The 22323-nt window shown below is 42.8% G+C and overlaps 1 protein-coding gene across 2 annotated transcripts in view; it reads right to left on the bottom strand.

The window, feature by feature from the left end:
* The window catches only part of phactr2 (phosphatase and actin regulator 2), a 46245-nt gene that overhangs the window by 3670 nt on the left and 20252 nt on the right, over positions 1-22323 (bottom strand). Inside the window, exons 1-7 of one of the 2 annotated variants that reach the window (XM_030070077.1) lie at positions 21247-21438; positions 10142-10327; positions 8695-8766; positions 7423-7563; positions 2695-3256; positions 1719-1897; positions 424-580 (exon numbers count right to left, since the gene is read on the bottom strand). In XM_030070077.1, coding sequence (XP_029925937.1) covers positions 424-580; positions 1719-1897; positions 2695-3256; positions 7423-7563; positions 8695-8766; positions 10142-10327; positions 21247-21289 — 1340 coding nt within the window. In that variant the 5' untranslated portion in view covers positions 21290-21438. Of the gene's footprint in view, positions 1-423; positions 581-1718; positions 1898-2694; positions 3257-7422; positions 7564-8694; positions 8767-10141; positions 10328-21246; positions 21439-22323 lie in introns of those variants that run through there. The other variant, XM_030070076.1, reaches the window with a different exon arrangement.

The raw sequence follows: 22323 nt of genomic DNA on the forward strand, positions 1-22323 counted from the left end.
ATGAGAACATTTACCAATACGTGTTTACAAACTTCATTCTTTTCATCTGGTAGAACCATAATTCAGATTTCGGCTGCTATATGGTTTCTGCTGGTGTGCCACCCACTGCTAAAGACAATCCAAAATTTCCTGAGTGTAGCTTGCACTTCACCAAATGGGCATTTTAACTTGCATGCATGCAAACACCAACACGCAATGCAGTGACCACAGCACAGCTGCACTGGAAATGTGCAGAAAGGCTACATCACAGCAATTTATTCCGATCTCAACAAATGGCTTAATTCTAGCTATTTTTGTTTCAGCAAAAAAGGTCAGTATATTATAACAAATCCCCCATGGTTCACCTGAATCCAAGAGGAAACGTGGGACCCCCATACTCACCGTGAACTCTGTGTATGTGTGTGTGCATGTATGTGTGAGTACCTGACTAATTTACAGCCTATCTGCTGGCGCAACTCGTGTCTCTCAGTCTCAGAGCTCCGCGGCAGAATGTTTTTCTCCTCCAGCTCTTTCTTGCTGGGCCGGTTCCCCAGCTTGATGTTCAGGGTATCTCGCCGGCGGATCTTACTTGCCAGGGAGCCTGGAACAGAGACACACAGGGGAAAAACTAGTCACAGGTGTCTGGAGGCCTCAGAACAGTCTGCATGGAGACCAGCTGCTATGGGCCTGAAGACAACAGAGATGAGAAACAAGGCATCTAAAGAATGATTGGTGTTTAGCATGAGAGACTGCAGCAAAACACAAAGCAAAACAAGCCACTCTAACCAATTCCGGTCATTTCGCAGAGTAACCTGTCAGCGGGAGATGGTTTTGTACATAGTACTGATGATACATAAAAATATATGTGTTACTAACACAAGAATCACACATCCCTGTGTGAAACGTAAACACACAAACAGAGCAGTTTCTTCCAGCCATCAATGTAAATGAGTTTGCAACTTTGTTATAGTCACATATAGAACAAAAAGGCACCTAGCACAAAACAGACCTTTGCTAAGGTCACAGCTGGGAGTTATAGACCCCGCCCCCTCTCAGTAACACTGCTGTCATAGGACACGCCTCTTTAGGCCACTCAGGGTGGAAAGTCCGTCACTGCTGCCTTGACCTATGACCAACCTCCCCTGTGAGTTTTGTGATGTTACATGTACGCATTTGAAAACTACAGACCTGTTTGCTCTAAGGCCCGCCCTATTTCAGCAATACTGTTGTTATAGGCCACACCCCTTTTGGCCAATCAGTGTGGAAAGTTGTTCAGTACAGCCCGGAGCCATGACCAGCCTCATTGCTGGGTTTCACGAAGTTACATAGTGGTGTTTGGGAACTATGGTTCTCTTTGTGCTACGCCCCACCCACTGCCATGCCCTCTTGAGCAGTTTCTCACGTCTTTGCTGGCTCGTGACCAACCCTCCCACTAACATACATGCAAATGTATTCAGGACTTTTTGAGTTATCCTGCTGACAGACAGATGGACAGGCTGTGATCCCGGTTGTTCCTCTGGTGCAAATTTTACAGTACAAGTTCTCTGCTAATGGCCTCATAGAAACAAGGCAAACACAGAGATGGGATTTTATGATTTGACCGCCAGTACATTATTACATTTCAGGTCTCCAGTGATAAGAAGAGTCTCCTAAATGACTGTATGAGTTAAGTGGGTGACATTCTGACTTATTTTCTGGATTGCCACTGTTGTGTGATGCATTATAAACTCATCCCATACTGTTGGTGTACTCGTCATCCTCCTCCTCCTCTTCCTCCTCATCACGGTACAGGATTGGTCCATCAGAGTCAGAGTCACTGGCTTGGCTGTCCCTTGGCCTATCAGGGATGAGCGTCACCTCAGGGTTCTCCACGTTTACAGTGTTGCCCTGAGGCTGCTCGGCGTGGTCCTCCTCTGCCCTGGAGGACACATCACAACACAGAAACGGTACTCAGGTTTGGGGCTCATGAGCAGAAAACGAGCAAAAGCAAACTCTGATTACAATGATCATTAGTTTAAGGAATACGACATCCAAAAACCATGTATTCACCTCACTCACTCACCTCAAGTTTTCTTAACTATAGCTTATGCCAACTGAGTGTGACTCTAGGAGCTTCTACTGCTAATCTGGGCAGACTCCATTCATTTGGCAGCACTCACTCAGAATTTGAAAGTTGGCTTTGGTTGGCTTTCATATGTAAACTGGCAGCACTCTCCATCTGCCAATCAAGTGAATTGCCCTTCGACCTGTTGTGCCATCAGCTGCAATCGTGCTTGTGACTTGTGGTGATATCAAAAGAGCATCAAATGCCACAGGCACAGCGACCTCATTATCTGTGTGGGTGTCCATCAAAAAAAGTTTTAATCTCATGTCTAATGGAGAACCAAGGTTCCTAACTCTGTAGTAATTTCTGTTCGAATGGAGTGGATTGGTGACTTTGACAAACAGCAGCAAAAAGGATATGAAAACATCTGTTTCAGATTCTCAGACTTTTTTTTGAAAGATTTTTTGGGGCATTTCTGCTTTATTTGACAGTGTCAGTAAAGAGAGACAGGGAAGGCAGGGACCCAGTGGTACTTGCTTAATACATAGAGTAGTGTGACTCTGTAAATGTGGCTTAGCTTGGCATCAGTGTGGGGGACTGACAGAGTCCCGCCAAAGAAGGTGAAGACAAAGATTACTTCACCAACTTGTTTGTTATTCCTAGATCCTTACCTCTGACTATTCTCTACAGGAGAGGTGTCTGCTGTTTTCTTCTCTTTTTCTTCTCCTTCCTCCCCCTCTCCCCCTTCCCTTCCCGTCCTCCTCAGGTCCTCCTCCTGTGACGAGCTGTCAGTCTCTCCCTCTGTGAAGGAGGTGTCTTCCGTAGCCGTGTTGATGTGAGGAGACTGGTCAGTGGCCTCCAGGGCCGTACCAGAGGTGCCCTCGGTCTCCTCACCCGCAGTGGAGGCACCGGGAGTGGATTTGGCCTCCAGACAGGAGTAGGGGTCAACCTGGGTGCCCTCTGTCTTAGAGGCCGAGCCCTCCAACGGGGCAGTAGGGGGCTCTGAGGAGGAGCCCGGGGACTCTAACTCCCCAGGCAGGCTAGCAGTCTCTGGGGAGGCCTTATGAGGTACAGAGGAGGAGGTGGCAGTGTCTGATTTCCGGTTGCTCCTTGCCTCTGCCTTGCCAGTCTGTGCTGCTGCTCCTCCATCCTTAGACACCCGGGAACGAGGGGTGGAGGAAGAGGAGGTGTTTTTTGTTGTGTTTCCGGCCTTCTTTGGATGGCAAGATTTGGCTGATGAGGAGGGGAGGGAAAAAGAGAGAGCGAGTAACAGAGAGAGAGAATTAGACTCACATTACTGCCATGCCATGTAAGAGCTTAAAGGAATACTCTACCACTTTGGGCAAAATAGTTTCTTTCTGACTGACCCAGACTGAGACAAGATTTGATTTTTTTTTTTTTTTTTAAATTAAGTCGTTTTAGAGGTTAGATGGTGGAAGTGTAACCACTGTACACATTTATCTTTCCGCCTATCGCAGTGATCCGCTCATCACTGAAGGTATAGTTAGGTCTGGCAAATTAACCTCTCCTGAAACGACTCGATCTTTTTTTTTTTTTTTTTTTAAATCCAAGACATGTATTTCAAATACATATGATACACGATGTAAATAAGACAGCCTCGGGGTTGCTGTAAAGTTTATTTTTTTCATTTTAATGGAGCTACGCTAACTACGCCCATACACTTGACTTCTTTACGCTAAGCTAACATGACACGCTACCCATAGTAACTGAACCACTGGACGTACAGAGGTGAAAACGGTATCAGACATCTTGGCTTAGTCTGAGTAAGTCGGAAAAAGGGGTATTATGCCCAAAAAGTTGCAGTATTCCTTTAAATACAACACATTCTTAATCTATTAATACATCTATTCTCTTTATACTGTAGCAAATATGGGACAACATCCTCTCTGGCATTTATATCAGTAAATGTACACAATTAATATAACTGAGTGTTAAGCAGTAACGGCACTGTTCTCTCTGAGCATGCCATTGACTTAACCATAACCATCTTGGCAAAAGATAATTTTATCTAATAAGATCTGCCAAGCCCCTTGGCGCTGGAGACAAATATAGAATATCAAAGATACTGCTGATAGCAAGTCAGTCATTGTGCATTGTAAAATGGAGCCTAAGGACAGGGATGAGAAACAATTTCTTTTTACCATTTCCAGAGGAAATCATAAAATACACAGATGTCTGAGGAAAACTCTGCATGAACATCACATGCACTATTCTGAGCTCTGTGGTGCTGAGTTTAAACCATGCTGTGAGTAAAATACCAACACATAAACATGCACACACACACACAAGGCATTACGATATGAATCAAAACCACGAGCTTCTCAGAACTCGTATTGTGGCGGTCATGCCAGTCTGACCTCACACAGACACACACACACTCATGTAAATACACTCATCCAATTATGGATGGATACACACGGTCATACTTTAAAGCTGTTTACAGATAGAAAAAACTGCACGGGCACATCAATTTTCACTTCTGTTTTTCTCAGAAAACTGAGACTAAAAGGAAACACCCCTCCTGCATTTACTCATCTGACAGGAAGACCAGTCCAAAGTGGACAGGACGCGACGAGAACGAAACGCACGCAAACAATATGGACATATTCACTCGACCATATTCTCATAGCATTAGATAGAAGGGATCATGAACTAGGACTGGGCAATATACTGATATTTTAGCAATATCACGTTATGAAACTAGATATCTTCTGAGATTTTAGATATTATAATATCATGAAATGGCATTTGTGTCTCTTTGACTGTTTTAGCAGTTCTGTTATTTGCCTGGTCATCATATCCACACTACTACTGATTGGTTAGCAAAACTCTTGCATATAAATATCTAATGAAAGCACCAACAGTCATTCCTAAAATACTGTCACAGTATTAATATGGAGGTATTCGGTCAAAGATATTGTGATATTTGATTCTGCCAAAATCGCCCAGCCCTAACATGCACTTGTGCGCTCTCACATGCGGGGTGGGTGGATGGTGAGTCTGGAGTCTTCCTTGCCCTCTGACTGTGAGACAGGTGCATCTTTCATGCAGGCGGGCACACAGTGGCAAACAGACAGGTAAGCACACAGACAGGCAAACAGGCTTCAGTCCCGACCAGCTGAAGTCCCACTTACCAGCCGGGCGACTAGTGTTGTTAGTGTTCCTGGGGTTAGCTTTAGCTTGTGTGGTTGAGCTCGGCTTGCCTGTGGTTTTAGCCGTCTTTTTGACCCCTGAGGCACCGTCTCTGTGTCTGGTGGTGCCCGCTGTGCCGCCTACAGCTTTGGAAGAAGCAGGCACAGCGGCACCGTGCTGCTTTTTAGCCTGAACCTCTTGAGGTCGCACCTGGTTTGCCCGAGGGAGGGGTTTAGTATCACACCTCTCTGAGTGGAGCAGGGGGAGGAGAGGGGGCAAAGTATAGGATTAGGAAAGTTAAAGGTTAGCTGAAGACACATGAGAGGCTGAATGTGAGAGAAAACAGATGCACACTTGTGCAAACAGAGGCACAAACAGGCGTGCAGACAGGTTAACAAGGAGGCTGGAGAGAGAAGGAGCAAAGGGACAGAAAGCTGGACAGAGTCAGAGCTGATAACAGAGGATGATCTGACGTGTAGTCTTGAGCAGCTTTTATTTGGGATTGCAGACAGCCCAGATAAATGTTGTCCAGACTGTCACAATTCATTCATTGCATTGATGTAATGATTGTAAACTCTATCAATTTAAATGAGTCTATCTGATCAAGAAAATAAATACAAGGACTTTGGCTTGAATCAATATGAAATACTTTAAATCAATTTATTCACTATTCTATATTAAAATAGGCTTATCGTTGTGGCATTCAGATTACTATAAACTGCAAACTTAAGTTAAAGTTAAAGTGTTCTGACGCCTAATGTTTTTCATATTTCAGAGGAAAAAGTATATGCGATAATAGCTGTGTTTATTAATGGTTATAAAATGTTGGCTAAAAGAAATGATTCAAATCACTGACTTCTATTTCCAATTGAATCAAACTGAATCGGTCCTAAAAAGGAAAAATGACTGTGAAATAAAAATGCCAACATGTGAAGAGTGAACTGAGTTGAACTGATGTTAAGCCAAAGATTCTCACTCCTAAAATGTTATGACTCGTCTGGATGATGGTCTGTTCTGACGTTTAAAGGCTTAGGGATTTGAAGATGAATTTGTACCCATTAACCCCCCCTCCTCCCCCAACCAGGACCTCACACAAGAGTGTTTGTGTTTCTGTCAACATGTGTGTGTGTGTTTGTGTGTGTGTATCTCTGAGGCCTCCAAATGGCATACAGTTCAATGCTAACAGGGTCCAGATGAAAACAGCACAACACTTAAGCAGCATCAGACAGAAGAGCAGCAGCCGGTCTCCTGAGGTAGGCCAGAGCATTAGGAGACGGTTATTGCTCTGCTCAGGCTGTGGATGCCTGCTGCAGAAAATGTTATAATGGGGATATGCAGGCCTATTTGGACACATTACACTCAGTCAGAGATCCCGGAGAGGATTCAATGTCAGCCAGACCCCCGGATTCCTGGTACATACACATTCCACCACGAGGAAAAGAGTACAAAGAACACTACATCTCCAAAAGTAGAAACATAGAAACATTTTGTTTTTCGTGTGTGAGAACTGAATTGCTGGAGGCTTGAAAAGTTCCAGATCCCTCAGTGATGCAACATGTTTCAATACTATCTCTTTGGAAGTTCAAAGTCATATTGATCGACAAAAATGGCCTATATATTTAAAAAAAAAACAAAAAAAAACGACTTCTTCTTTTTATCTTTTTTCCACAAGACCAAAACAGGTCTCTATTCCCTGAACCAGACGATGTCTCAAAAATCTCCAGAAAAAATGGAACAGATCTGCATCTGTACAATATGTCAGGATGTTTTTATGTACTAATTATGCTGTGCAGGATGTTGCCAGTTAAGTGCTATTCCAGATGCATACAATGTTGTACTTCCAAGAATAATCTATGCACGTGGAGCAGAACATCCCGGTGCTCCAGGCATAAAATATTTTCAAGAGCAGTGACGGCAAAAACTAAACAAACCGGCCTCTTTGTAACAGGGTGAGGCAGGCGGGCTGCGTGAGGAACAGGACAGAGACTTTGTTCTCTCTCTGTCTCTTGTATGCCCTTGCCCTAAGAGCATCTTTTGGTTCCTCCATCCTCCAGCGGATTATCAATATCTCTGCTGTGCTTTTCACACTGCTTATTTTTGTCATTCTCCCTAAGCTACCACTTTGCATGGGGCTACGTGGGCCAGTTTTCACACTATAGCTGTTAGCCACTTGCTGATGTGCGAGGTTTGAGGTTAACACCCTCCAGATCAAGACAAGCCCATGACTAAAGCTAAGCGGAAGTCACCTGTTCTGTCCTCAGCCTCCTCGGTTCTGATGCTCGGCTCCTCTGGCACTATATCCGGTGACTCGATGTCTACTTTGACCTCCTCTGATGTCACACCGGGCGCAGCGTGGCCGTTCAGATTTTCACTGCTGATTGGTTCATCTGGAGGAAGGGAAAACATGGAGCCTAGTTAACGATATGGGTTTTTCAACGGCCGATGCTGATATTTAACATTTACCAATTAAATAATAATGAGACACGAAATTGCTGAACTTAAACAAACATTTATTACCACTATTACTAATGTTATTGTCTGCTTTGTCTCTGTTTGCTTAAGAAGATGTACACTGTCTGCAGTGGACTTATTTAAAACATGTATCAACTAAATAAATGTCAACACGGCTGAAATCAACCAACCAGGATTTCTCAGTTGTTTCAAATCAATCCATGATTGACTTTCCACATTCTCAAAGCAATGTGTAAAAACCCCATACCATTAACTCATATTTCTCCATAACTCCCATACGTAGTGTCTGATTGCTCTGCCCCACAATGCAAGCATGATGATCTCTTGAATGGGTTCAGCATGCACCGAGCAAATCTTTAGTGACTCTAAATTCGCCATACTCGTGGCTCAGTATTAAATAAATATGGTCTGATCCTAAAAAGACTAACACCACTCTCGCATCAGGAGAGAGGAGCTGAAGTGTCTGGCTTCATCTGTCAAGCAGAGTGCACACAAGTGAAGCGTGTTCCAGTGAGCTGCAAACATCCAGGAGCGAATGTCACTGGCCACCGTCAACACCGTGTGGTATCTGGCCCGCGTGTGTTATCTTCTGACATGCCACGCTATGTGATGCCACAGCGGCACAATATGGAGTCGAGGCTGAGTAGTATGTGCTGCCCGACCCGTGATAAGGCTGCGTGGTGCCTTATCACTGCGTGGTGGAGGAAAGAATGAGTAAGTGATGCTGCTGCGACCGAGGAGGTAAAAGCGAAGAAAGTTGAAATGTTCGAAAGTCAAGTGTTTGGTTTAGTGGAAAACTGCTTGAGTGAGCTGGTGTGTGTGACTTCTCATTTTCCTTTGTGAAACATGTCACAGGAAAAAGGAAGGAAAGGTATCTAAAATCATCTCAAAAAACACCCCCCACACACATACACACACACACTCACTCACACACACACACGCACTGACAAAAATAGTTAGATCGTCAGTCACACAATGAATGAATGAATGAATGAATGAATGAATGAACCAACAACACAAATGAATGACCAAATGAAACGACAAACCTTCAGGGAAGAGGACTCCTTTTCTGATGAGCTCCTCCCTCGTTTGTCTGGTTGAGATTTTCCTCTCTAGAACTGAAAGATGGACAGAGGTTGGACACAATGCTACATAACCAAAGCTACAGAAAAATAACTAACTAAATAAATAAATAAATAAACACTACACTGCTGTCTTAGTTAAGATTACATATCTTGGGACAAAACTCCAGTACACTAACAAGTAATAATGCAAAGGCACCACATATGGTTAAGCAATGGACGGAACATTAACCGTCCTCCATCTGAATTATGAAAAGCAACATATATATAAAATCAAATATCCAAATGAAAAAACACTTCAGTATCAATATTGTGATGATACTGAAGGGATGACTACTGGAGCTTTCATATGAGATTTTGGATAAACAGGCAAATAAAAAGCCAAAAGTCAGCTAAATGAGTCTAATAACTTCAGAAAATCGCATCCATATATTCTAATGCAGCCTTTAAAACCGGGAAATGACAACATATATCACCATATCACAATATCACAAAAGCCCAAATGATATCTAGTCTGAAGTGATGATATCAATATAATATGAATATATCTCCTTGCCCTAACTTATATCATGGATTTAAGGCATCGCTCTTATCTCATGAGCCTTTTTGTTGTGTATTTTCACACACTCTGTCTTTTGCTAGGGCAGCAGGCTGCTGGGGTCGACAGCAGGAGCACTCCTCAGCATGGAACCCAAGGTTCAAACCCCGGTGTCAACAAGCATCTGGCCTGCTGAAGTGTCCTTGAGCAATCTCAACAAGCTCTGTACCAGTGACCTCTGACCTCAACTGACAAGTGGAAAGAAACAGTGCCCACAGGAATCAGTAAAGCGTCACATTATTTTTTATTAGAACCTCCTTATGCTTCCTCTCGCAGCGTAATGTCAATATGACAGATGGCGATGACAAATAGTGCCAGTGGAAGCTCTGGGCTCAGTTACTCTCTCTTTTCTCTGTGTCCTTCTTGCTTTCACACTTGGTAAGTTGACACCGACGAGCCACACAGACAGGTACGAAACCAATTTACAGGCATATAATGGGGAGAGGATCCGATACCCATTTTGCGTAAGAACGGGAAAGAACCTTAGCTTTCTTTTTTCTGTCAGTTTTCATTTCTAAGCCAAATTTGCAGAAGTGACTCAGCAGCTGCCGCGAACCCACCTGACTCTCTTTTTCCTTTTAAAGCTCCTTTGGGAACTGGGGAATCCCATTCAGCTTATCAGTGTTGATCGCTAACCCAAAAATCGCACACTGTCATGCCATGCAGATGCTTGATTTGCGGACAGTCAGTCAACAACGTCCTCACACAAACACACACACGGAAACACATCTACGCATCACGGAAACACATCTATGCAGACATGCGCCCACACACACACACACACACACACACACACACACACACACACCCCACCTTTGGAAAGATCCTGGAACTTGTCACTGGTCTTCTTCTTCCTCCACTTCCAGGGTTTGAACAGCTTCCCCAGTGACGAAAGCTTGCCGCGCTGCTGCCGTGAAGCAGGGGCATTCTGGGTATTGGTGGTGCTGCCCACCACCACATCACAGCTGGCCAGTGACGATGACTTCTCCAGCCCATCAACTAGAAGACACACACAGAAAAAAAAAAAAAAAAAAAAAAAAAATCAGAATCAGCTCAGCATCCTCAGCACAGATCCAAACACTATCACACATTTTGTTAGACACACAAACCACAGATGTAGACGTACGTGTGGAACATAATTCTGGTTATTGTCAACCTGTGTCTTTTTTTTTCTCGATTTTGCCATCATGAATGATTGAGTTCAAAATTTCATTGCTTACTTTACTGTACAGCTTGACGTACTTTCCATTTGCTGGAACGATCAATCGTCATGACGGCAAAAATTAGAATAACACGGTCCTGGTCAAAAATAGCTAGAATTATCCTTTAATGTCTTGTGACATGGGGACTACACACTTTTTACACCACGTGGAACACTTAAAAAAAATAGTGGCCTGCTATAAGTTACTGTATTCTGTAATTCTGGGTTTTCTGTTACACAAAGTAAGGTTTCAAGCAAACAAGGGGAACTTTTACTCTAAAAAAGAGTGACTGGTCTCATTAGTATCCTTCATTACATGAAATGGAGAAGCTGTTTCATCTGGCAAAGCAGAAATAGTATTTCTGTCTCGGTAAGTGAAGTGAAGTGTGTGTGGTGTGTATGTGTGTGTGTGTGTGTGTGTGTGTCTTGGCTAGATCTCAGTCCTTCCCTTCCTGTTGGAAAGTTAGAAGCCCTGTGAACACTCCGGACTACTGCAGAAACTGTGTATTGTGTAAGCATGTAATCTGTGCATGTGTGTGTGTGCGTGCAGACAAGAATCTGTGTTGCATATGTGCATGTGTTCTGTGTGTGTGTGTGTGTGTGTGTGTGTATGTGTGTGCACGTGTGCCTTACAGAGGAAGTGCAGGAGGTGTGTGTTTCCTCAGCCTCAAGCTCTGGAAGCTTCTGGCTGTTTTTTCAGCAACTCCACTGAATCATACAGGCCTGCTCCTTGTGCTGCTATGGAGAAGCAGCACTGAGCAGAGCTAATCTCAAACACTGATGCAAAAAAAAACAAAAAAACCAAAACCTAACTTAGACTGAACTTTACATTAACCAAATACAGAGAACACAAAGAAGACTGCTGCAGCAAGTTGATAAAATAGATAAAGCTTTATTAAGCATCTTTTGAAGTATTTTTTAAAGATCTGTTGGGGCATTTCTGTGTTATTAGACAGCCACAGTGGACAGAGGCAGACAGCCAGGGCAGAGCGAGGGGACAGCACGCAGCAGAGGGTCCAGGTTGGACTCAAACCCAGGCCGCCGGATACGCTCTCCACATGGTGAGCCCCCAAACAAACCTTTTTTAAACTTTTCAGAATTGCTTATAGGAAACTGAAATATATTTACATACCTAGCATCTTTCTCAAACTGTTGTCACACTATTAGGGGTGCAAAACCAAACCCTAAAAAATGAACCGCACACCTGACAAAGTTCACACCAGTGATGGTTGAGCCTGGTTGACAGAGAGTGTTACTTGACCATGAGTGTTCATTATATTTTGAAGTGGGTGATGGACAGTGCACTGTTACAAACACATCCACTGTATGAAAGTCATACAACCACATACTTAGCTGAAGAATTAATGAATATGCCCAAAGTATTTTAAGAGTGTTTTTTTTTTAGTGTAAATATTTGTTGATTTCATATATTATCCCAAATCACTGATTACAAAATGTTGGTTTTGCAAATAAGACAAAATACAAAGAACAATGGAAATGATTGGTTTTTCTCCCAAATGTAAAAACAAACCGAACCAAAACTGTGTCTCAAAAACCGCAATAAAAACAGAACTGTAGGTGTGTTTAACGGTTACACCCCTGCACACGATATGTTCCTTTTTTATTATTAACACTGTTTTGGTCTTGTCAAAACTAACACTATGTACTGCTACTTTAACTTAGAAAAAGGACTTCTGCTGAAAAATATTTTCCATTTGTTTGCTACTAAGTCCAAAGCACTTAGTAGCTGGAGGCCAAACTGTTCTCCTAAGTGCTGAAAAACTATTCCAGTGGCAATTTACATTCACACTGAGAGTTTCTATGTGCACTGTGGGGATTTTCACAAACCAAGTCATTTTCCTCCAAAGCTAGACCTGACGGGAGACCTTAAGTGACCACAATATCTGAACACCACAATATCAAGCTAACAGAACAGCATCTGCATCCAAGGTATAAACCCAATTGAACACTGAGCAATCTACGACAGTTTGTGAGTACAGTCAAAGACAGTAGGCGAATTATGGCCTTGGCAGTTTCCAAAGCACTTCTTCAACAACAAAACAAGCCTCGACGTTCAGCGTGAGCCAAACAACACTAGAGTTTTACTGGAGACGACTGAACAAAGCCTTGTTTATAGAGGAGACGGCTGCATGAGAGGTTAATGAAAGCTACAGTCGGACATGGTGGAGGGAATACTCAGGTGTGGAGGTGTTTCTGCCACTCTGGAGCTGGTAACACATGCAGGATCAGCTCCACTTTGACCAAAGACAAAGTACCAAAAGCAGGGGTGTAGTGAAGATGGGGGATGGGGAGACATGCCCCCCTCGCAATTTACTCCACGTGAGAAATTCGAGCTTGTCCAGCTACAGTTACAAATTACAAAAAAAAAAAAAAAAAAAAAAAAAAAAAAAAAAGCTGAATTTAGTGAAACATTACAGAAAAAATATCACTAATTTAACCCAAAATAACTTAAAAATAAATAAATAAATAAATAAACTTTGGGGGGTAATTTGATGGCAATTATCTTGTGATTTAATTTTAAATATGTAAATATAATAATTACACATATAGTTTTCTGGTCATTTATGTTGCTAATTTAATGGTATTTATGAACTTTTTTTCTAATTTTCTGGTCATTTTCTTGTAAATTTCCTTGTCTTATATTTTTCGGTCTTTTTTCATTGATAGTTTTCTTTGGGCTCATTTTGTGGGAATTTTTCAGTGATTTTCTTATAACTGCAACAATAAAAGTGACAGGAACCTGATTATTTTTACATTCAGTGTGCAATCATCAGACCTCAGTCACATTGAACATCTGTGGGAACCTCTCAGAGGGCGGAGCACGCTGAAACATCACGGCAGACTCTCTGGGATGTTGTCAAAGTGTTGGAAAAACATGAATTGTTAAATTCCGCGAAAACTTTGGGGGAAAAGGGCCAGGCAGACTGCACGCTGTGATTAAAGCTCATAGCCGGCATACCAAATATTGAGACATTTTGGGCTTGGGTAAATATAAAACTTTTTTCTGCTTATTTTGATGAAAAATAAAACATATTGATATGTGCGTACTGTGCACTGGCCTGCCGTCACTTCGTCCTCAAACGTGTAGGTACATGCACTATTTTGTTAGAGGACAGCTCCTAAGAACTATAAAGTATTAAGTATAAAATATTACAGAGCGATACAATATTTGGATGCATGTGGAGATCATATGTCTTTGTTTTCTTCATTTTCTTAATATTGGCTTTCCCACAAACCAAAACCTGTGTGTTTGACTGTCACTGGTTGTATGATGGATTTCCTTCATGGCTGCTTGTCAGGGGTCAAAGCTGATTATCCAAACCAACACAGGCAAGTCCATAACTTGAGTGACCTTGTGCAGAAAGTTCTTCCCAAGTTTCTTTTCCTGAAAGTAAGCACAGAGATGCTTCCTTGTTTGAGATGGGCGGTGTGCCAGATGTCACACACGCAATCAATTAGGATGACCGGCTGTTCACTTTCCCAGCTGTTTCAGCTTTCTGTATAGGCTACTGTGCACTGCGGCGCTGCTTGACCGACATGAGTTATTCTCGGGGATTCCCACATGTTCTCGATGGTCAAGTCGCTGTCCGATGCATTCTCAGCGGGTGAGTAAACACACGTGATTTTTCTCCGTCCTCCATCCTCACAGTCTTTCATATTGGGACTGTAATTCAACTGTTAGACATCAGTCTTACGTAAAACATGTCGTGGAGGACACAGGAGCTTAGAAGGACATATATTCACAAAGAGCCTCTCTGTTTCTGTCTGTTGCAAATGGACACAAGGACACTCGTGACCAAATGTGCTCATTGTTACTGCTGACGATAGGTGAGATGTGACTTTGCAATCCATCCACAATGCTGCCTACACACCAACTGGTGATCGCGGCTCATGGCTGAAAGACACCAACATCGGAAAAGTTGGCCTGTGAGTGAGGACTAATAAAGAGAAGCTTAGGCAGTGGCATCATCAGCAAAAATATTCCCACCTTTCACACAGGCTAAAATTTAAAACACACCCCGCACATTTCTCATGACTGTTGCAGATGAGTCAGCACATGATGGTAAAGGTGTGGTGTAACGCCGTTGACCCCGAGCCCAGCTGGTTTTCAGTCTATCTCTCTAATCAGGGACCGATTTGCACAGAGGACACCAGGTGCACCAGCAGAGTGGGGCTGATAATCACCAGTGTAAAGGGAATAATTAGCTGGCTACCCATCTGCCTAGTCAAGACAAAAACAATTAAACAAATCCCATTTTATTACATTTAAAGGTACAGTATAGCACTTGTAGACATAAATAACATTAGTTACAAATGCCAGTCACGCAATGAGGATGAGGTGTATCACCCACTAATGAAACTTCCTGCATTTTGCATTATCGGGGACATTGCAAAACATGTGCCTGCACAGCTGACCCTTTTGTGATACGTTCCATGCCAACCACGCTTCACAAATTTAACTAGATGTATGACTGAACTAATAACATGGCTAACAACCACATCTGATGATTACATGACTCTCCTTTCTTCCAGTCTCTCTTCTGTTTGTCTTTACACATGAATACTGCAATCCATCACCCCCAGCCACCCACAGGTTTATTTTTCAAGCAGCTTTTAAATAACTAACAGAAGTAATACAATACAGTGGACCTCCGGGGTCTAATGAGCAAAATGGGGAGCTAATTCATCTGTTATATTGTCTCACAACAAATTTGGTTGAGCACACTGCTGATTGGCTGTTGACGTCAGTCCTAGATGTCAGTCATGACCTCTCACTACTCTTTTCTGGAGTTCCCCTTATGCAGAGTTTCATGATGTAGCTTTAAATACGTCACAGTCACACGTGCCTGCTGTGTCTTATCATTTGAGTACACAAAGACACAGTTTTGGATGCTCCCATTCATGTTTTGCTCATCTTATGATATGAGGAATCCAACTGCCTTGGGGTGAGGAGCTAACTACTCCACAAACAACCAAACATGAAGAACAGCATAACAAACCACGAAGGACAACATACAGCAGAAAGTGCAAGGCTCAGTAACTCTCTGCCAAGGCTCTCTCACACACACGCACACGCACACACACACACACACACACACACACACACACACACACACACACACACGCGCGCACACACAGACTCATTTCCTGTTCCTGTGTTGATATCAAATCACAACAATAGGTGCATTTCAGCAGCTCCTTTGTCCCGCTAATGATGGGAAAAAATCAAGAGCGATCATCATAATTAGCCCCGACTATTAAACCACTAGTGGGAACCGACTAGGGACAATGGACTGACTTGTTGCTCACAAGAACAAGAAAAAAGAGACAAGAGAAAGACTTTTGTGAACTTTAGGGAAAAGCAGCGGCATGAGATGAGATGCGGATGAACCAGACTTTAAAAAACGGGCGATAAGCTAAGTTGCAAGTCAACAGATCAGCGTACAAAAACGGCAAGTTCTTCCATCTACATTATTAAATCGCTCCTGGTCCAGAGCACACGGCTTTGGATATCCATCATCTGCTTTGCCTTTTCTTTGGCTGGTGGTAGGAAACTAGAGAAAAGACATTTTGAGCCCTGGTGCTATTTTTGGGTGCAATTCTGTAGTCTGATATAAAATTCAGGTTTAAAAAAAGGACTTTCACATGTCATGTTGCAGTATTTGAAGAAAACTGATATTTACGGTATGCACACATGAATCAATACAGATGAGTGGCACAATATTATTTTTCACAATACTATATTTATTCTCTAGCCATTTTATCAACATTCACCGTTGCATGCATTGTGTTAATTCCATTTTAACAAGTTGGAATGGCAACTGTGAATTAAATTGTGTCACCCGAATGATCACATAATATGTTGTATATTTTGGTCGGCTACCCATGTGTTACACAGTATATTGTGTTTGTAATTTTCCGTCAGTTCAGCAGTATGCTTTGATATTACAAATCGTATTGAGCTCCATCATGACTCATGCATTGTTGTATCTTGAGATCCATGCCAATAACCACACTGCAGCGGCATCAAATCTCACACTCAGAGAGCAATTATAGCTATCCCTTCTTCCATACACCCTAAATCTATCTATAATCCCCTTTAATTTGATCAGCAGTATTAGTGTTACATTGAATGAATTATTACTATGAGATCATAAGATCAAACCGTCAGAAACCTTAGCACCCATTTAATGTTCAGATGTCAAGTTCATGTCCATGTTTTAATGCAGCACTGTCTATATATGAGCACCAAAAAAAGAGAATGCTTACTTGACCGTCACCACTAAATGCACAATAGAGCACATTTATCCCAGTGTCAAAGGCTGACAAACACTAGCCATTATAAAATCACATCACAGCCCCCCAATACAGATGGACGTTGGCTCTGAGTCACAGGGAGGTTTGGCTGTCAAGCAAAAATCTTTAGTCGACACTTCACTTAGGAAGCTATTTAGGAGCCCATTTCAGACATATTCTTAGTCAACTGAGACCCCCTTTAGGTAAATTTTTTTTTTTACTGGACCATACCTATTAAATTTTGGGTATGTAGCCCAGTTTACCCCACTGGAAGCTCTCATATTTGCTACATCTGGAAAATTGTAAAGTTGGAAAATTGTTTAAAGTCGGTAAACAGTAAGCAACTGACTAAACCGCAGTGGAGGGCCAGTCACTGTTTTGGAAAAACAGACTATTCCTTTAAATGTGAATTAAAAGGGTCAATGTAGTCCACAAAACTGTTCTCTGAATGTGCATATCTTCATATATGAATTTCACAGAAGTGAGGGAAAAGTCTGGGAGAGAGCTCTTTTTTGGATCTCCTTAATGTCTGTACCATGGTTACACCCTTGTGTCAGAGGAATCAGACATAAATGAAGCTTCCTGAATGGCCAGAATGGCCATTAAAAGTTAATCAATCAACTCTCAAGTTATTTACCTCAATTCTGAATCCTAGTGCAAAGCATAGCAAATCTATGTCAATTACTAAATTAAAATCCATCCATTACTTTGGACATTTGCTTTGGTACACAAAATGAATCAGGGTTGCCGTTTTAGGCCAGTCCAGTATGCCAGGGCGGATTAATCCATCCCCTAATCCATCCATCCCAACTAATAGAATTATTTTGAAAAGCAATTCAACCCAGGATGACATTTTGACAACAGCGATCTAATCACAACAATGCGGCTCCAATTCACTCTAACTTAACTCGGGGATGTTATTACGTATTACATTACAGCTGCTGACGCCCCTCCATGATTCCACAGTGGGCTTCACACCAAGGTGTTTTATTTTAAAACGCATGACTCACGTACTGAGCTATGTCATGCTGGACGGGTGAGTCAGGACTTGGAAATAAAGCGGCTGGGGAAATGGGTGGGATAATCAAAAACACAACTTTACACTAAGCAGAGATTTCAATAAAGTCATCTCGCACAGGGGGTTTTATTCATCCAGTCATAATTACTGTGCCAAAACTAGCTGGGCTGAGAAGCTAAAAGTCACACAAAACAACTGAAATATCACAATATGAAATCAGACATCAAGATGTATGATCTGTACAGAATAGCAGCTTGTGTTGGGCCAAAATTTATCCAAAACAATGCATTTTATTGTTCACATTTATAAAACAATAATCAACAGACCAAACTAGTAAAACAGCTGTTAAGGCTCTCAGTGTCATTAGTCTGCTTCTGTACAAACAACTGCTGCAATCACCGCGGATTAACCTGCAGTTGTTTTCTATACTTTCTCAATAATTGTTGGCATGGTTTCATGATGTATCATCTGATACAAGATCACAGAGCAAAAGTGGTGTATTGACAAAGCTAGCATGTGTGTGTGTGTGCGCGCATTTTTTTTCAGACCATGCAGCAGGAACAACATGTGTTGAGGAGGAGGGAAAAGGGAGAGGCTTCCTTCCCTCCATGGAAGTCACCAGGGAGGGAGAAGCTGAACAGCAGGAGCGTGTGGGGAAAGGGGTGAAGGGGGGAAAAAAAGAGGAGCAGGGAGAGAGAGGGGAAGAAAGAAAGAAAACAGGGGTTAAATGGGAATCAGGGTACAAGAAGCGAAAGGAGAGGGACAGGAGGGCAGAGAGCGAGAGGGGAGGACGAAGAAAGCGAGGGAAGAGGGGTGGAGGAGGAGGAGAGCAAGCGTCAGCAGGCATCAGCTGCTGTTTTAACAATCACATCATTTCTTCCAGCTCGAGAAACGTTTCCGTCTTTCTCCGATTTGTGTCGGCTGCTGCGCACACAAGGGCTACCTCATAAAAACCCACTGGGCCTAGTACCTGGGTGTAGCCTGTAACAGACAGAAAAACGGACCATACACAACAGCCGCAGTCTTTCAATGTACAGTCGTAGCTCATAACACCCCTGATGTTTAAAGGAGCAGTTCACCCAAAATACGACATATTTTCCCATTCACTCCAAGTGCCATCGATCCATCCAGATAGTTTTCTGAGTGGTATGGCAAAGTTTCCACTGCCACCATCATGCCTGATACAATGGGGCTGGATGGGTATTGTTTTGTGAAAAACTCAACACCAAAAGCTTTTTCCAAAAACAATGACAAGGATACCATATATAATCCACAGCCCTCAGGGGCAAAAAAAGTTTCTTTGTGAACTACTTCCTGCCAAAGAGCACTGTATGTATGTATGTGTCCACGCTGATTTCACACTTCTTGAACAGGGAAGGTCGCAGCAGACTGGGAACCTCAAATCCCACAGAAATTATTTGTATATATAGATAACACTTGGGGTATGCTGTCCCTTTAAGCTCTGTGTAGATCTTCAGTGAGACAGACACTTCTGTTGCTCCAGGCTAAACACTGTATATTCAACGTTTGAATCACATGACAACATGCACAGTATTAAACAGCATTAAACATATATTGCCTCAGATTCCTCTGCATGTTGTCTGGAACGAGGCACAAAACAGCCACATCAGTTTGGCCTCTACTTTGACAGCTCCATAAAGCTACCGTTTTCTTTTCATCCTGAACCATCCATCCCTTGTTACACCTCTCTGCCTTGAGGCATTGCTGCAAAAGATATTAACAAAAATGAGATTTTTTTTTTTTTGGGCTCACTGACAGACCAGGCACTACAGATGGCGTGTAAAACCCAGCCTCAAGCACGGAGCTATAGCATGTACGCCTACACTCTCCTGTGCAGTTACTGGGAATATTATGGCGCTGCTGAAAATCGACTGGGAAAACAAAGGTGAGGATTTTGTGTGTTGTAGTCTTCTATTGTGTTCTTTCCTTAAGGTGCGATGTTTTACGTTGTTCTAGTGCAGTTTCCATCAGGTAAAACATTGCCTGTCGCTGGCGCTGACGTTTGTGAAGTTACACATCACCTGAAATCTGAACAACCAGAAACATTTGATTCTATCCCTGCACAGACTTGGACTTTCTGATGTCAGATTTAAAATTGATAACATCACTCATCTCAGAAGCAAGTTTGCATGGCTTTTCATGTAAAGCAGCCGTTCCCAGTCCCGGTGTAAAACAGTCCCTGACTAGGAGATCGTAATGAAAATCAGCAGGGCTGTAAGTGCAGAACGCCAGAATTAATTCCCACTTTTCAACCCCTGTCCACAAGGCCAACCTGTCCTGCATGTTATATTTCTACTTTTCGTCCAATTAAGGCATCATGAAAATATGTCACCCTTAAATCCGGTGTGAAAGCCGTGGGCACAAACAACAACTTACAAGACAGGCGTTGAGGACTTAGGAAACACTGATGTAAAGGGTTCTGTCATTATTCGAGCGTCAACACGTGGGAGTTGTATTTACAACAAAGAGGGAACAGCAAAATAAAGATCTATAGGCAACAACTCAGAGGGCTCTGGTACTTTTAATTGAGCAGCGTACAAAATGAAAGGCTTGTGGTTTCTCTGCTACAGCTGTCACATCAAAGCTCAGGCCATATCGGTGATGAAGCTGTGTCAAATTTCATGTGAAACCTGAATAAACCTACCACTAAATTGCTGGGGCATGATGTTGCCTAAGTTAGAAAGTCACCAAATGTGATTTAAATGTAAATTCACTCAGGCTGCATTGAGCTAGGAGCTTCTCATAGGCCTCTGCTAGATCTCCAAGCTTTTTTGAGTGTCTCTTCTAGGAAAACAAACCGGTTAAAAAAAAAAATAATAAAAAATTAGGCTCCTCTCCCTCAGCTCGCCTGGACCCGAGTCAATTTGGCTCCGAGCTGCATAAACTCAGAGGAAACACTGGAGCCCATTACTCAGCTGCAACAATGCAACCATCTAAACAACTCCATGTTTCGTTATGCAACACTTGTTCCTGCACTGTGGCACTTTGCATGATTTCTCTGGGTGTGAAGCAGGCCGCGGCACATTCATAACGAGACAGATCCGCTATTGAGCCCGTGTTAAGTAAAAAGGAAAAAAAAAATGATGCAAGAGCGTGTTGTAATTCACTTTGTAACGCTGCCTCTTTTCACTCACCCTACGTTAAGCGCTTGGGTTTTTATGTACTTAATAAAGTGGAAGGGTGCGACAGTGAAGACAAAGTAAAATAGAAAATATACTTCCTGAGTGAAGATAGCGGAATGCGCACGAGCGACGAGAGGGAGGGACACACACACACACACACACACACACACACACACACACACACACACACACACACACACACACACACACACACACACACACACACACACATACTCACCACTCGCAGTCTGAGACACGGCGGAGACGGCGGTCTGACCCATATTCAGCTTCTCCGGCGGACCGGGCGGACCGGGCCCCCAACCCCACAATCACGCCCTTCTATCCCCGCATAAATCCTCTCCCCGAGCGCCGCGTGTCCTCCGACTCATTTCAAAAGTTGAGACGGAGATGGCTGAGTCGCTGGAAACTTGGTTGACTGAGTCGCTACTACGTAGTAACTTCCCCTCCCACCCCTCCTCCTGTGACTGAGAGCAGCTGAAGAGAAGAATGCCTCTCATTCCACCACCGGTGTCAAACCCAATCACTACAGGGGCCGAATTAAAAACTCAACCTATCCGGGGGCCAAACAGGGCCCATAGCCTGTTTATCGAGCGCTTTCAACTCAATGTGGTCATGTTTTGATCAAAATAAGTCTCGTGTAAAAAATGATGAGCTTTACATGAAACATCCCTCCCCAAAATGTCTTTTGTATGAAACAAACAAGGACATCTAAAACCAAACTGATTATATAGAATGGAAAATTACATGAAAAGAGTCCACTGCATCATGCATTTCTTCTGGCATATTGTATGTGCAAGCTACCCTCAATCCTTTCAAATGACTAATACTAAAGTTTCATCACAAAAATTATAACACAAATATGACAAAAAAAAAGAAAACATCAGAAAACAAAATAATAACATAACAATAGGCTACATAACGATAACTGTCTCATAATGTCTCCTAAGGTTGTATTCTTTCATTACAGCCACATCAGCTCCACATGAGACATAGAGGTTTGTCTTTATTGCAAGCAGATACTCCCACCTGTCCTGAAAACACCTGAGTAGAAAATCCAAAGTTATCTCGATGTAACTGTGCCACAGACCTGATCTGGCCTGCAGTTTGGTACATGTACGTCTATGCAGATTAGCAGCGCTGCTGGGGTCATGTGTTGGAGCGTCTGCCACCTTCAGACACGGCCCAGCTGTGGTTAAGCACAATTAAAAAGGGGACACAGAGTGCCGCAGAGTTGAGGAAGTTTGAAATGAGATGCACACACAGAGAAAGTCACTGATGGCAAAACAGAGCTGAT

This window comes from Myripristis murdjan, chromosome 15 (assembly GCF_902150065.1).
Source record: "Myripristis murdjan chromosome 15, fMyrMur1.1, whole genome shotgun sequence".
In the NCBI taxonomy this organism is placed as follows: Eukaryota; Metazoa; Chordata; class Actinopteri; order Holocentriformes; family Holocentridae; genus Myripristis; species Myripristis murdjan.